Source organism: Kogia breviceps, chromosome 6 (assembly GCF_026419965.1).
Source record: "Kogia breviceps isolate mKogBre1 chromosome 6, mKogBre1 haplotype 1, whole genome shotgun sequence".
Lineage (NCBI taxonomy): Eukaryota > Metazoa > Chordata > Mammalia > Artiodactyla > Physeteridae > Kogia > Kogia breviceps.
The window spans coordinates 53,876,323-53,890,028 of record NC_081315.1 but is presented as its reverse complement, the minus strand read 5'-3'; the positions used below and the strand labels follow the sequence as shown (position 1 = coordinate 53,890,028).

Genomic DNA, 13,706 nt, shown 5'->3' with positions numbered 1-13,706 from the left:
TTAGGGCCTTGTGAGAGGGCGTCTCATGGGTGCCCACGGGCTGCACGTCACTCTTACAGCACCTTCTTTCATGATCTAATTATGGCCAAATGAAAAGAAGGAAATAAAGTCCTGCTGACTGTAGGTCTCAGGAAAGGTTCAGGGGAACTGAGCTAGTGTGGCCAAACACACAGAGGACCCAGTAAGTGGTCAGAAGCAGTGGCTTTCAATTTCTTCTCTCCACCAACCTGAGTTTTGGTGACAAACGGCCAAGTAGAATGATAAGAACACCTAAATAGAATAAAAACAGTACCTAACATTGATTGAGAGGCAAGTATGTGCCAGCCACTCTGTGAAGTTTCGCCTATTTATTAATCTGGCTCTTCTAGCATCTTTGAGGGAATACTCTTATCATCATCATTTTACAGATGGGAAGCTGAGAAGGTTCCACAGACTGTTTTTAAAGTAGTGGAGCCCTGCCTTTGCAACCAGGCAGTCTGACATGAGAACTAAGTATCTGTAAGTCCTTCTATAGGACATGCAATTCTGCTTCCCCAAAGAATGGAAATATGCAGATTTTGGAGTTAGAAGGCCCTGAGTCCAAATTCTGGTTTTACTATATATTGGTCATATGGCCTTTGGAAAGTCAGCTAACCTTTATAAGCCTGTGTTTCATCTATAAAATACAGGTAACATCGTAACTCACAAAGGTATTGTGAGGATTATAAACAGTTAATGTAAAGAGCGTGGCCCCTAGTAGGTGCTCAATAGTAGGTGCTATAAGTGATGATAATAAATCATATTACCTCTCTAACACTCATTTTTGGATCAAATATGTGTGTGTGTGTGTGTGTTTATGCGAAGTATACATAAAGGAATAGATACGGATAGAAAAGGAGAAATAAAGAACAGAATAAAAGTTGTCCTTTATAATTACATACACACACATTACATATTTTTCCCTAATTTCTTCTCTAGAGGTGCAGGACATAGCAACTTAACATTTTAATTAAGGTGTGCAACTGATACACACATGAAGGGACTGTTGCCCTGGAGTATAGAGCATTCATAGGAACTAAAAAAGTAAACAATACTAAACATTCCAATTTGCAAACACTGAAGCATCATGGCGTATTACCAATACCACAGGTTGTGGAACCACCCAAACTTTAGTTCAATCTTTGTTCTACTAATTTATCGCTATGTGACCTAGAGCAAGAAAGGTTATTTACCTTCTGGAGCTTCAGTTGCTCTCATTTATAAAATGGAGATAATTATGCCCAGTAGGTTGTGTTAATGATTACAATACATATTAAGGTTTATAATGATGATAATATGTATAAAACACCTGGTCTCTTGTAGATGCTTTATAAATGGTAGCTAAGTTATCATCATAATTGTGCCTTTATGTCCTCTGTCATGGTCATACCAGAAGTCAACCACAACTTACATTTGTTTTCCATGAATCTTATAGTGACATCTTATTATAATTACATATCAATTACTAGAGTCTCTCCAGGACTTGTCCAAAGACAGGGCTTAAAAAATTCATTAATTTTAAAGCTTTCCTTGATTAGTTACAAAAACAATTAAGTTAGGAAACAATCTCTTTTTAAGTCATTGGAAGTATTTTATTAATTTGTATTGCAAATGAACTTACCGTTTTAATTAGTTACATATATATTTTAAATTTTTAATTAGATTTTAATTAAATTCCTTAAAAGTCTAGAAGGAAGTATTTTTCTCTGTGTTTTAGTCACATCCTTTTAGGCACTAGGCTGGCTGGCTGGCTTGAAGATTGAAAACTGAACTCTCTTCTATATGTGTCCTTTAAAACATATACATACTCTCATATACACACTCTCTCTCTCTCACACACAAACACACACACACACACACACACACACACACACACACACACACACACACACGCTCTCAAACATGGAAGAAACAGAGAGGCAAAGTTTGGAGAAAGTCAGAGAAAACAGTAAGGAAAGAAGTCAAGAGAGCCATTGAATATGAAAACAAGAGAGAAACAGGGTCAAGTGAGAGTTGTCCAGGAAAGATACAAAGCATTATCTTTGAAAGGGATGTTGTGGGCACTGATTATATAATATCTGCAGAAGTGTTCTGGTCTCCTGAGAGATGGGCACTCGATCAATACAAAGTATTATGTATGGGTTCTGTCTTTATAACTGAGAGATTGATATTCTTTGGTAAGATTCCATATCCAGTGTAGAAGGAACACAATTACAAGTCTGAAACAGCACTTTCCCCTTTTTCTCTAACACAAAAGTCTTCTTCCAGTGTGCGACCTTCCATGCAAAACAGCTCATTTTTAAAGCTTAGTTCCAGTCTCTTAAAGATCCTTGGTTACAAGCCATGGGAAAGGATATCATGTGACAGAGGCACGGTCCTTTCTAAGGGACATGGGAAGTGTCCTGCTACAGTCACCCTCAGTGAAGGGAACACAGCACAAGCTGGTAGTCAGAAGAATTCGTAATCGTACTAGAAACAAAGAGAGGATACTACGTTCTCACTTTGCAACTTTGTTCACTTTCCCTTGTGAAAATATTTCAAGGTGACAATTAATGCACATAACAGTCAAATTCCTGAGAAGGTTTGAAAAGTATGTTGCACTTTAAGTGCACTTAAGTTTGCACTTAAGTTTAAAAGAAAAGCAAAAAAAGCTGACTAGAGTACAGAAAATGTTTTTCTTGTCCCTCTACCATCACTGACTATTAAATACGTGTTCAGACTAGGCTTGCTGAGTGGTGGGAGACATCATATTATGAATTATTATTAGAGTGTACAATATGCAAATAATCGGAAATACTAAGCCACTTACCGCGTCAGTAGAAGAAACAGTTGGCAAATCTTCAGGAGCCAATGTGGTATCATTAGACATGGAGATATTAACTGTAAGCAAAAGACCATTATTTTTACTGTAAAAATAAAATTAAAGTGACCTATATGCATATTTAGGAATCTAAACAAGCAGGCTTAGGCATTAAAAAAAATGTCTTCAATAAAAACATAAAGGCACAATAAGTTTTTCTTTATTATAACTGTATTCACCTTTCACCTACATAAAACAACCAAAAATTTGGACATGTCTTTTGTGCTCTAATCCGATAAGAAACAATGACAAATATTTAAAGGGATGATATTATACTTTGTTTCAGGTTAAAAAACAAAACAAAACACTTCTATGTTACTAAAAGGCACTCAATATACTTTGCCCAGTGGAAAAAATGGCTGTAAATAAGTGAGGAAGTTGATCACTGGCTTCACGCACAGTTAAATCTCATGAATTGAAGCTTTACTAATTAAGAATCAGCTGATTTTGGAACTTTGGAAATTTGGAATTCATATGAGACAGTATATCTTTGCAAAATGTGTGAAAACAAAAAAGTGCTAAATAATAAATTATATATAATGTATTATTATAATGAGCATGAATATTTCATCAAATTTTAAAATCATTTTCATACAGTTTGGCATCATTTGTAAATTTATGAAGATGTCACTTGCAGAAGAACCTAGTTTATTTATTAAACCAACCCTCATCTTTGAAATATTTCATTGCTTCCCTTCTACTATGAGTCTAAAATTAAAACATAGTATTTAAAAAGTATTCTATAATTACAAGATTTTTCTTTATCGGATAAGCTCTTTTCCTATTATTTGAAACTTTATGTATTAGAAAATAAATTGTTATGCAGAGACTATCCCTCATTTACGGAAATATTATGAAACAACACGTACCAAGTTTTTGTCTTTGAGGCTCACAAAGTTCATTTAACATCCAAATTGCTAATTATTGTTTGGTCCCGGAGCGCCCCCCAACCCAGTCCCCAGACCCCTAGGCTGTCTTCTTAGTTTGCCGTGTTTTAGGTCTCACTTATATAAACTTCTAAGAGGAAACAAACTGGTTTATTTGACTGTTTCGATTTAGAATATAAGATCCCTGAAGGAAGAAGAAAAGGGGCATGCCTTGTTCACTGCTTTTTCCCAGAATCTGCCCAGTCTGGCACTTAACTAACAGGAACTCAAAAATATTTGTTAATTATTCAACCTTAAAAAAGAAGGAAATCCTGCCACTTGCAAAAGCATGGATGAACCTGGAAGACATTATGCTAAGTGATATAAATCAGACATGGAAAGCCAAACACTGCATGGTATTATTTACAGATGGAATCTTAGAAAAAAAAAAAGTCAAAAAAAAGTCTGGTGGGGGAAATAGGGAGAGCCGGTAAAAGGGTACAAATTTTCAGTTGTAAGAGAACTAAGGTCTGAGGATCGAATTATAACATGGTGACTGCAGTTGATAATACTATACCATAGAATTGAAATTTCCTAAGAGAGTAAAACTTAAGTGTTCTCACCAAATAAAACAAAATATGTGAGGTGATGGATATGTTAGTTAAATTAGTGGGAATCCCTTCACAATGTATACACATAAGGAGATCATCATGTTGTATGCTTTAAATATAATTTTATTTGTCAATTATACTTCAATAAAGCTGTAAAACAATTGTTTACTGTCAGTAAGAGAAGCTAGGAAAGGGGTCATTCAATGACTACAAATGAATGACAGCAGATAAAGGCAAAAGAATTGAAATAAGGAAAACAAAAGGGGAGAGAATACTTCGCTTTGGTCCTAGTTTTTTGCAATCCATTCTGATCTTTGAAGGCTCTGGAATTGTTAAACTTTTTTTTTTTTTTTTTTGCGGTATGCGGGCCTCTCACTGTTGTGGCCTCTCCCGTTGCGGAGCACAGGCTCCGGACGCGCAGGCCTAGCGGCCATGGCTCACGGGCTCAGTTGCTCCGCGGCATGTGGGATCTTCCCGGACCAGGGCACGAACCCGTGTCTCCTGCATCGGCAGGCGGACTCTCAACCACTGCGCCACCAGGGAAGCCCTGGAATTGTTAAACTTTTAACCTCTTGCTAGCTGCCACCAGGGCTTCCCTAATTCATCAGTAAAACAAGCACACGTGCAGGCTCTGTTTTTTCATTCTTTGTGTTTCATTATAGGTCACAGAAAGAATCAAAATAGAATAAAGGATGCTTGGCCCAAAGAGTAAGACAAAACATAAATCCCTGAAGGAAGAAGATGTTAGTAAATTATTAGTAGTAAAACCTAGAATCTTATTACTATATTGTTCTAAAGAGCTTAAAGTACATTTTCTTACATTATTCTATTTGCTCATTTTACAACATACAAGAGCACAAAACAGGTATACTTTTATACCCGTTTTATGTTGGATGGGACTCTGAGGCAAGATACGCCAGGTTTCTTGCCCAGGATTACAGAGTCAACCAGAAGTAGAGCTGGTACCGAAACCTTGTCCATCATTCTTCCTTTTCCTACCCAATATTTCTATTCATCAAAATCAAGATGATTTATGTGGCCACAGAATTCAAGGCGGGAGATAACGATTCACCAATGTTAGATGATGTGGATCTCTCTACTGTAAACAGAAATGTCTGACCTGTCTGAGCATTTGAAGGAAAACAGCACATGAGAAATCAAAGGCACTATTCAGAGGGTGTCTGGGAAGCTGCCCTTCCTGAGCTAGATTCTTTAATGCAATTTTATGAGCTTCCTGTCATAACAGAGTGAAGGTCTTTTTGCAACACACTTTTCTGCCTAGTGTGAAACAAGTAGTGAGGAGGGAGGAGGAAGGTATTCCAGGCTCTTTCCTTTTGAAATGATTGACAGATAATAAAGACCACGAGTTCCAATCTGAACTTTTAGTAACCACTCTCGAGTTCTGGATACATGTCCATTTGCTCATCCAAGTTTATTTCATCTTTTCAATATTCCTCTGAGACAAGCTATGCACATTGGCTCTCAAAATCCCAAAAGACCAGTATCAAAACAAAAGTAAGAAGTATATACTTTTCCTACTTATTTTAATAAGTAGCTGCTTCAAGAGGAAGACTTCCAAATAAATATATAAACAAGCACCTCTATAAATAGACATATTGGCAGGATACGGCAGAGCCCATAAATAAGATTAAAAGTAATTTCTTTAAGCTCATAGAAGAGAGAATGATCAATTCCAATTGGAAACTTGATCTACAAGAGCCCTTGGTCACCACTTGGATTCAGACACATACAATGCAAATATTTTGTCAACCAATTGCAGAATGATCTGTGTGTATAGAATCTGTAATATCCTTAATTAGGATTCTGGAAAGGTGAAATGGAAAAGCCAAAACACACTGCACTCTGTGTCTTCACTATTTGCTTAGCACCATGGCTTATGAAGCAAAGAAACATTTTGCTCTAGGAACCTGGTTAATTTAGAATGAGCCAACTGTCACTGGGACAGCCTATGTCCCATACTTGGTTTCAGGTAATTTACACAGGTTGATCATTTTATGTTCCTTGGATTTTCACGTCTTGATCCTCCTTTCTGTGTATCAAATTCTAGCTGATCCTCTGGAATGGAGGAATGAACACAGTAATAGATGTTTAAAAATGTGTCTGTCACACAGATGGTCAACAGGCATATGAAAAGAGCTCAACATCACTAATTATTAGAGAAATGCAAATCAAAACTACAGTGAGGTAGCACCTCACACTGGTCAGAATGGCCATCAATAAAAAGTTTACAAGTAACAAATGCTGGAGAGGGTGTGGAGAAAAGGGAACCTTCCTACACTCTTGGTGGTAGTGTAAATTGGTGCAGCCACTATGCAAAACAGTTTGGAGGCTCCTCAAATAGCTAAAAATAGAGTTGGCATATGACACTGCAATCCCACTCCTGTGCAAATATCCAGACAAAACTATAATTCAAAAATATACATGCACCCCAATGTTCATTGCAGCACTATTTACAATAGCCAGGACATGGAAAAACCTAAATGTTCATTGATAGATGAATGGATAAAGAAGATGTGGTACATATATACAATGGAATACTACTCAGCCATAAAAAAGAATGAAATAATGCCATTTGCTGCAATAAGAATGGACCTAGAGATTATCATGCTAAGCGAAGTAAGTCAGAAAGAGAAAGACAAATACCATATGATATCACTTATATGTGGAATCTAAAATATGACACAAATTAACTTATTTATGAAACAGAAACAGACTCACAGACACAGAGAACAGACTTTTGGTTGAGAAGGGAGAGGGGGATTGGGGGAGCGAAGGCTCAGGAGTTTGGGATTAGTAGGTGCAAACTATTATATAGAGAATGGATGAGCAACTGTATAGCACAGGGAACTATATTCAATATCCATAATGGAAAAGAATATGAAAAAGAATGTATACACATGTATAACAGAATCACTTTGCTGTACAGGAGAAATTAACACAACATTGTAAATCAATTGTCAATAAAATAAATATTAAAAAAAGAAAAAAATGTGTCTGTGATTTTTCTACCTTAAGCTGGCTTTTAGTCTTTGTGTTTAATGAGAGATCTAGATAAAGAACAAGCTGCAGGAGCTATGAGCAGATCAAGGAGGTGATATACACACATCAATGATATATACATCCTACACAGAGAATATCAACTCTACTGTTTAAGGCTGTTCTTCTTTATCCTCTAGTGACCTGGCACCAGGAACTACCCCATAAATCCTCCGCTTTACACGTTACCAGATATGGTACCATCAGGAATATGCACCAAAGCTCACTTGAGCACTTGAGGCTAAGAGGTCAAGTAGGAGAAACAACCAGCCACTGAAGCAGATTTGCCTGCTCTGAAGCACCATCACCTCACAGTATAGAGAAAGGAGTGCCAGGAGAACTGCACTGGAATGCTGGCTGCTCCACCTTCTGGAGCACAGTGGCCCCAACTCCCTTGCCACATAATCTTGAGGACATTACCTCACTCCTCTTGACCACAGGTTCCGCACTGGTGAGACTGGATGTGATAGCATCCACCTCATAAGGTTACCGTGCCGATTAAATAAGGCAATACAGGCAAAATTGCTAGCACACTGCCCAGTACCAGGTAAACTCTAAATAAATATAGCTAAGATTACTATTAGCTTCACCACCCAGAGAAAGCAGAACTTGACCCCAGGAAGAATGCCAGCTACCTCATAAGGTTTATGTGATGATCAAATACATATTTATTATTAAAATATTATATATATTAAAATATAGTTTATTAAAATCCAGTAGTAAAATGTCGGCATTTGGATGGTGCTTAATAAATGTTAGTCAAATCTGAATTTATACCTTCAACATAGCTTCTTAGGGTGGAACTGATGAACCTGCTCTGAATAAGAAAAAATTCAAGAGTATCCTCCATGATAACAAACCTTTAATGTTTTATTCCATTCTATGTAGGCAACATCTTAAGGCAACTAAGTAACTGGAAAATAAATACAGAATAAAATTTAGAATAAGTGTCTTGCCTGCATGGTCATGTAGGATGTATTTAAGGATTCTGGATAACTTGACCACACGAGTGCCTCTTGATAAAGTTAAGTATTTATGCTTTAAGTTTCCAGATCAATAAAAGGACAAAAATGGCTTTTGTAGGGATGACAAAGTGAAGGAGGAAAACTTTGGAAGAAGTAGCTCTTGGGAAATTACCTGCCACTATCTCAGCCTTAAGTGTTAAAACAAGCAAAATTAATAGGAAGTTTTTACTCACTATTTCTTGTTATTATCCTTTTTGCTTTCCTAAGTTATGTTTACCAAAACTTCATGCTTGAGATTTCCACTGTCATTAGACAAGTTCAAGGTAAGATGTTCTTTAATCCATGAACACTCTATTCATATGCTCATCTATGACGCTGCACTGGAGCTGAGCTACTATCTGGTAATAAGCTGGATATATTTAGCCACTACTTTCACAAAAACTTCTCTTCCATACCCACCCATCATTACACTTAGGATGTGCACAGACATTATTCTCAGGGACATTTTCCAAATCTGGGTTTTATTCAAACCCAAAGCTAGAGAATTATCCAGGTCTGGTGATTATCCAAATACACTGCTTCTCCTTTTCTGATTCCTGCAAGCTTTATATAGAAACTGCTAAAATACAGGTTAGGTCAATAAAAGGAAACTAAAATGATGGGTCTTTCAAATATCCATGGTTATCTCAAAAGACCATGTTACCATGAATGACAAAATGTCAGCTGCGCTGGTAAAGTATCTTGGCAAATGCAAGCCTAAGCAGTGCTACAGCAGAAAGCCTTGCACCTCCTGTTCAACCCTCGGTCTATGACTTAAACCCACTGTATAAGCAAAAGAGGGAATGACATAAAATAAAAATAAAACTGCATAGAATATGATGCAGGTCATGGAAGATGAATTAGGGTTATCTTTTATGTCCTAATTTTCTTTTAATGGGTTAATTATGAAGCACATATTGACTATAATATGGGACCACAGGAGACACGATCCAGCAGTTCTTTTTAATGGTTATGACATACTGGTGCATAGCGTTTATTAAGATAATAGAAAAATTACATACAAAAAAAGGTAACGAAATTCTACTCTAGTGACGATAGTTTTAAAGCATTTGGAAGCCTCCTCATGCTGTAAATATAACCAAGGTGTGGAAATGGAAGCCATGCTTACTTCCAATCACTTGACTTGGTCTGACAGTTTCATGCCAGGAAAAAGGCCATGTTTTACTTAGAGATACTACAGACAGTGATCGGTGCCTGAGAAAGGCTTTATTCTTCTTAATCATTCATCCATTATTAAGCATGTTCTCCCTGGAACAGTCAACACTGAATCGATAAGATATACCCCTTCTGTTAAGAGTATAGTGTCTCTCCCCTTGAGGCAATTTTCCTTGCCTTTCTAACTTGTTTATCATATTTAGCAAGACTTTTTCCCCTCCAGATACAAAACCAACACCTGGTCAGAAAATTTATTTTGACCCTTTCCAAAATATTAACGATGCCCTTAAGTGTACAGTCACTGCAACCCTGACATATTAGGCAAATGAACAAAGATACTAGGGTAGAAATTTACTTATAAAGTCTAGGTCAAATGAATTTCAGAACTTATTCATTCAAAAAGTAATTAACACTAATTAAAAAGCAACACACTTTATAAAAAGCAGTGTGTGTATATGTGTTTATGTGTGTGTACATGCATGTGTAAGTGTGTGGTGTGTGTGCGTGGTGTGTGTTCTGCTTCATTGCAAGTAGCACAATTCTTAAAAAGCAGTGAACTACACCCTCAGTAAATCTCTGTTGATAGCAGAAGGGGAAGAAGAAAGGCAGGAGAAGGAAGGGAAGGAGAGGGGGAAAGAGAAGGAGGAAAGTCTACGTCCTGTTCCCTATTTACAGAATTCTAGCATTAATGTTTCTGAATGAATTACGTAGATAGACTCTTCTTAGAAGAACTAGGTATCTCACCTCTGAGACTTTAAAGCCTTTTTCTACATGAGTGTGTATAGTGTACAACACTTTTGTAGTCTTGAGATTCAGGGGTATAGTATTAAATGACCTAACTATGATGCACTGAACTCCTTAACATTTTTCCCTTTAAATACCACCTCAATGTTTCTTTATCTACAACAGTACCTTAGTTTTTGTTTATTTGTTGGTAATGTTACAGTGAAGCCTAGTCAATATCTTTTCCTAGGAAAATTTAAAATTTAAATTGAATTTTAAAATGGAAATTTAAATTTAACTTCCCTTTCTAGTGAAGTTAAATGTGTGAACCCCTTTAAAAGAATACAACTAAAAGATTTAACTGCTGGGGCCATCTTTTGTGGGACAGTCAGAAGTGAGAAAAACAACAAATTTTTACTATTAGGTGCCAAACAATTTTACATATCCTATTTCATTTAATCCTTATAGTAACCTCTAAGAGTAGGTACAATTACTAACCCAGCTCACAGATGATAAAACAATGACATTAGGAAATCAGCCTGGTCCAAGGTCATACTGCTAACTAGAGCTAAAATTCAAACTCAGTTTCCTTTACTCCAAAGAATTTATGGTTTATATTTTATCACACTAACAATTTTCTAAATTGGGATGTTGGTGATGAATGAAATATTGTGAATTGTCCTTCAACTGGATATTGTTCAGTTTTCATTCTGGGCTTTTGAACTGAATCATCTTCTTTCCTATATACCCTCTGCTATGTAACCATCAAGGCATAGTGGGAAATAGAACATCTATTACCTCTATTAATACATTAATTAATAACTATCCTATTTCTAGGAAAAGAGAATGCTAGCACAAAAACCATGTGCTAATAAAAACCTGACTGATATGTCAAATTTCATGGCTAACTTTCCTCTTAGCAATTGCAACTGAGCTTCCTAAGTTCTTCAATAAATGAGAACCTGGGTGTATGACGGGTTACTGAGCAGCAGATGGGGGCAGGAGGAAGGGACAAAAAGGTGCATTAAGAAAAGGAAATTCATGGGCTTCCCTGGTGGCGCAGTGGTTGAGAATCCGCCTGCCGATGCAGGGGACACGGGTTCGTGCCCCGGTCCGGGAAGATCCCACATGCCGCGGAGCGGCTGGGCCCGTGAGCCATGGCCGCTGAGCCTGTGCGTCCGGAGCCCGTGCTCTGCTGCGGGAGAGGCCACAACAGTGAGAGGCCCGCGTATAGCAAAAAAAAAAAAAAAAGAAAAGGAAACTCAGGAGATGATGAAGTTTTATGGAAGCAAGTGAGAACAAGAAAGATCAGGAAGGGAGGAGGAAGAGTTGTCTTCACAAAGCACCAAAAGAGCCACAATATTATTGTGGCCATGAATATAGTTTTCTTAGAGATTAAGTGACCCCTGTTTCCTTTCCTGTAAAATCATTCCTCAGTTTGCAGGATCACGACTCCATCTGCGCAGTTGCTGGTTCATCGTTACATACTGTCCCAGTGTTGAAAAACAAGTCGTCCGCCAGTTTAAATATTATTGGCTCACTGATTGAATTCTTTTACTAGGAGTGCATGTTGCGATGAAAGACCAGTCTTTTATTGTTTTTAGAACACTTACTCTAGCTGTATATGCAACTGTATTATTCTCTCACTATTGGTTTTCAGTTTGTTGTCATGAAGAACTAAATTTATGGTGGGCTATGCGGTCTTCTATCAAAAAGTGTTAAGGTTATGGGAGAAATACATGATCATTCATCTTAAAAAGGGTTTTGTAAAACATGAGATTGTCCTGAAAATGCAAATATCCATTTGCCTTTTTCCATACCAGAAACAGATCTCATCTTCATGGTTTAAATAATCCCTCACATTCACATACATATCTTCCTTGAGTACCACTCGTCTGAACGACTCTAAAACTAAGGGGTGCAACCAACAGTCTTGCTGCACAATGAGCCAATTGCCCAACAACATTTGCTTAGAATGGAGGATGATGAAGACTGGTTTGCTTGTCCTGCCATTCATATTTATGAACCCTAAATTTTAATAAATAACAACAGCAATAATAATGGTTGTTATATGGTTAACATTTAATTATTTACTAGAAACTGTCCTAAATGCTTTGTCTGTTAAGACCTCATTTTTTTCTTCAAAACTATTCTTTAAGGAAGGTACTATTATTAACCCCATTTTATAGGTAAGGAAGATGAGGCAAAGTTTCCTTGGGTAAAGGAACTTGCCCAAAGTCACGCACTGGGCATTAGCCAAGAGGGACTTGAATACAAGATTTTCTGACTTCAAAGCCCTGCTACGCTGCTTTATTGGTAACCCCTAGAGGTAGTGGAATTGTCAGAATCCTTCCAAGACAGCTCCTAGCTATTTAGGACAGACTTTTTATACAACCTAAGGAAAACAGGTCAAAGGAAAAGTTATCTATCACCCCCTCAGCCAGCACTTGCTATGCATGGGTAAAATCGGTTCAAGCCTCAATAGCACTTTCTCAAGAAAACAGAAATCCTTCTTGGAAGGAAAACTACATGTAAAATTTTTGTTGTACTTTTCACAATGAAAACGCATTCAGATATGTCTTCCCTGGTTTCAAATTACCTTCTCTGCCAGCATCCCATTAAAACAATGAATGCAAGTTTCCAATAGCCTCAGGTAGGTGTGGGGCTGACACTAGGGAGATCTTTGTGACAGGTGTGCTGACAAAGTCCTCATTTGGCTCATGAACACTTCAAACCTCCAAACAGCTGGTAGTATTTTTTTTCCTCTAGAAAATCTTAACGTATGATTACTCAGAATGCCTATGAAGTCAGCACACAGACTTTTCCACAAATAAATAGATAGATAGATAGAAACAAGTAAAAAGGAAAGTTCAAAATCCCACAATTAAATACGTCTGTGATCCGATATTTTGAATGTGTGTAGTTTGGACTTCCCCCGCAATGTCCAGGACACGGTTAGAGGGAGTTTTACCCCCTTCTCTCCCAGGAAGAGTTTTAGGAGTTATGTAATGGCAACACATTTTCTGCGTCTCTCTGGGGAGGATATTTAATTGGTTCTAATCATATCTGTCATGTATTAAGTGCTTACTCTTTTCCAAACACTTCTTAAGTTTTGAAATATTTCTAATCAGTATACATCTTAACAATAATATGTCTTTATATCTACGGCACCCATATTGCCTGAATCTTCAAATTTCTGCTTTTTACCTGTCTCCGCTTACTTTTAATAAGCATGGGATTTATTTTAATGTGAGCTGATTTTCCTTAAACAAGACAAAAAGAATCCATAAGTGCAAAACCCAACAATGCCCTATCTTTTCACCAGTGTCACTGACTGACCCATTTTTAAGGAGATACTGTTCTCTTTCCTCTCACCTCTCAAGATGCATAT

General features: G+C 37.2%; 1 protein-coding gene across 6 annotated transcripts in view; it reads right to left on the bottom strand.

Moving 5' to 3' along the window:
- SLC4A4 (solute carrier family 4 member 4) overlaps positions 1-13,706 on the bottom strand; it is a 354,105-nt gene that overhangs the window by 66,375 nt on the left and 274,024 nt on the right. For all 6 annotated transcript variants that reach the window (XM_067035812.1, XM_059067191.2, XM_059067198.2 and 3 more), the window contains exon 15: positions 2,828-2,898. In XM_067035812.1, the coding sequence (XP_066891913.1) occupies positions 2,828-2,898 (71 nt within the window). The remainder of the gene's footprint in view (positions 1-2,827; positions 2,899-13,706) is intronic.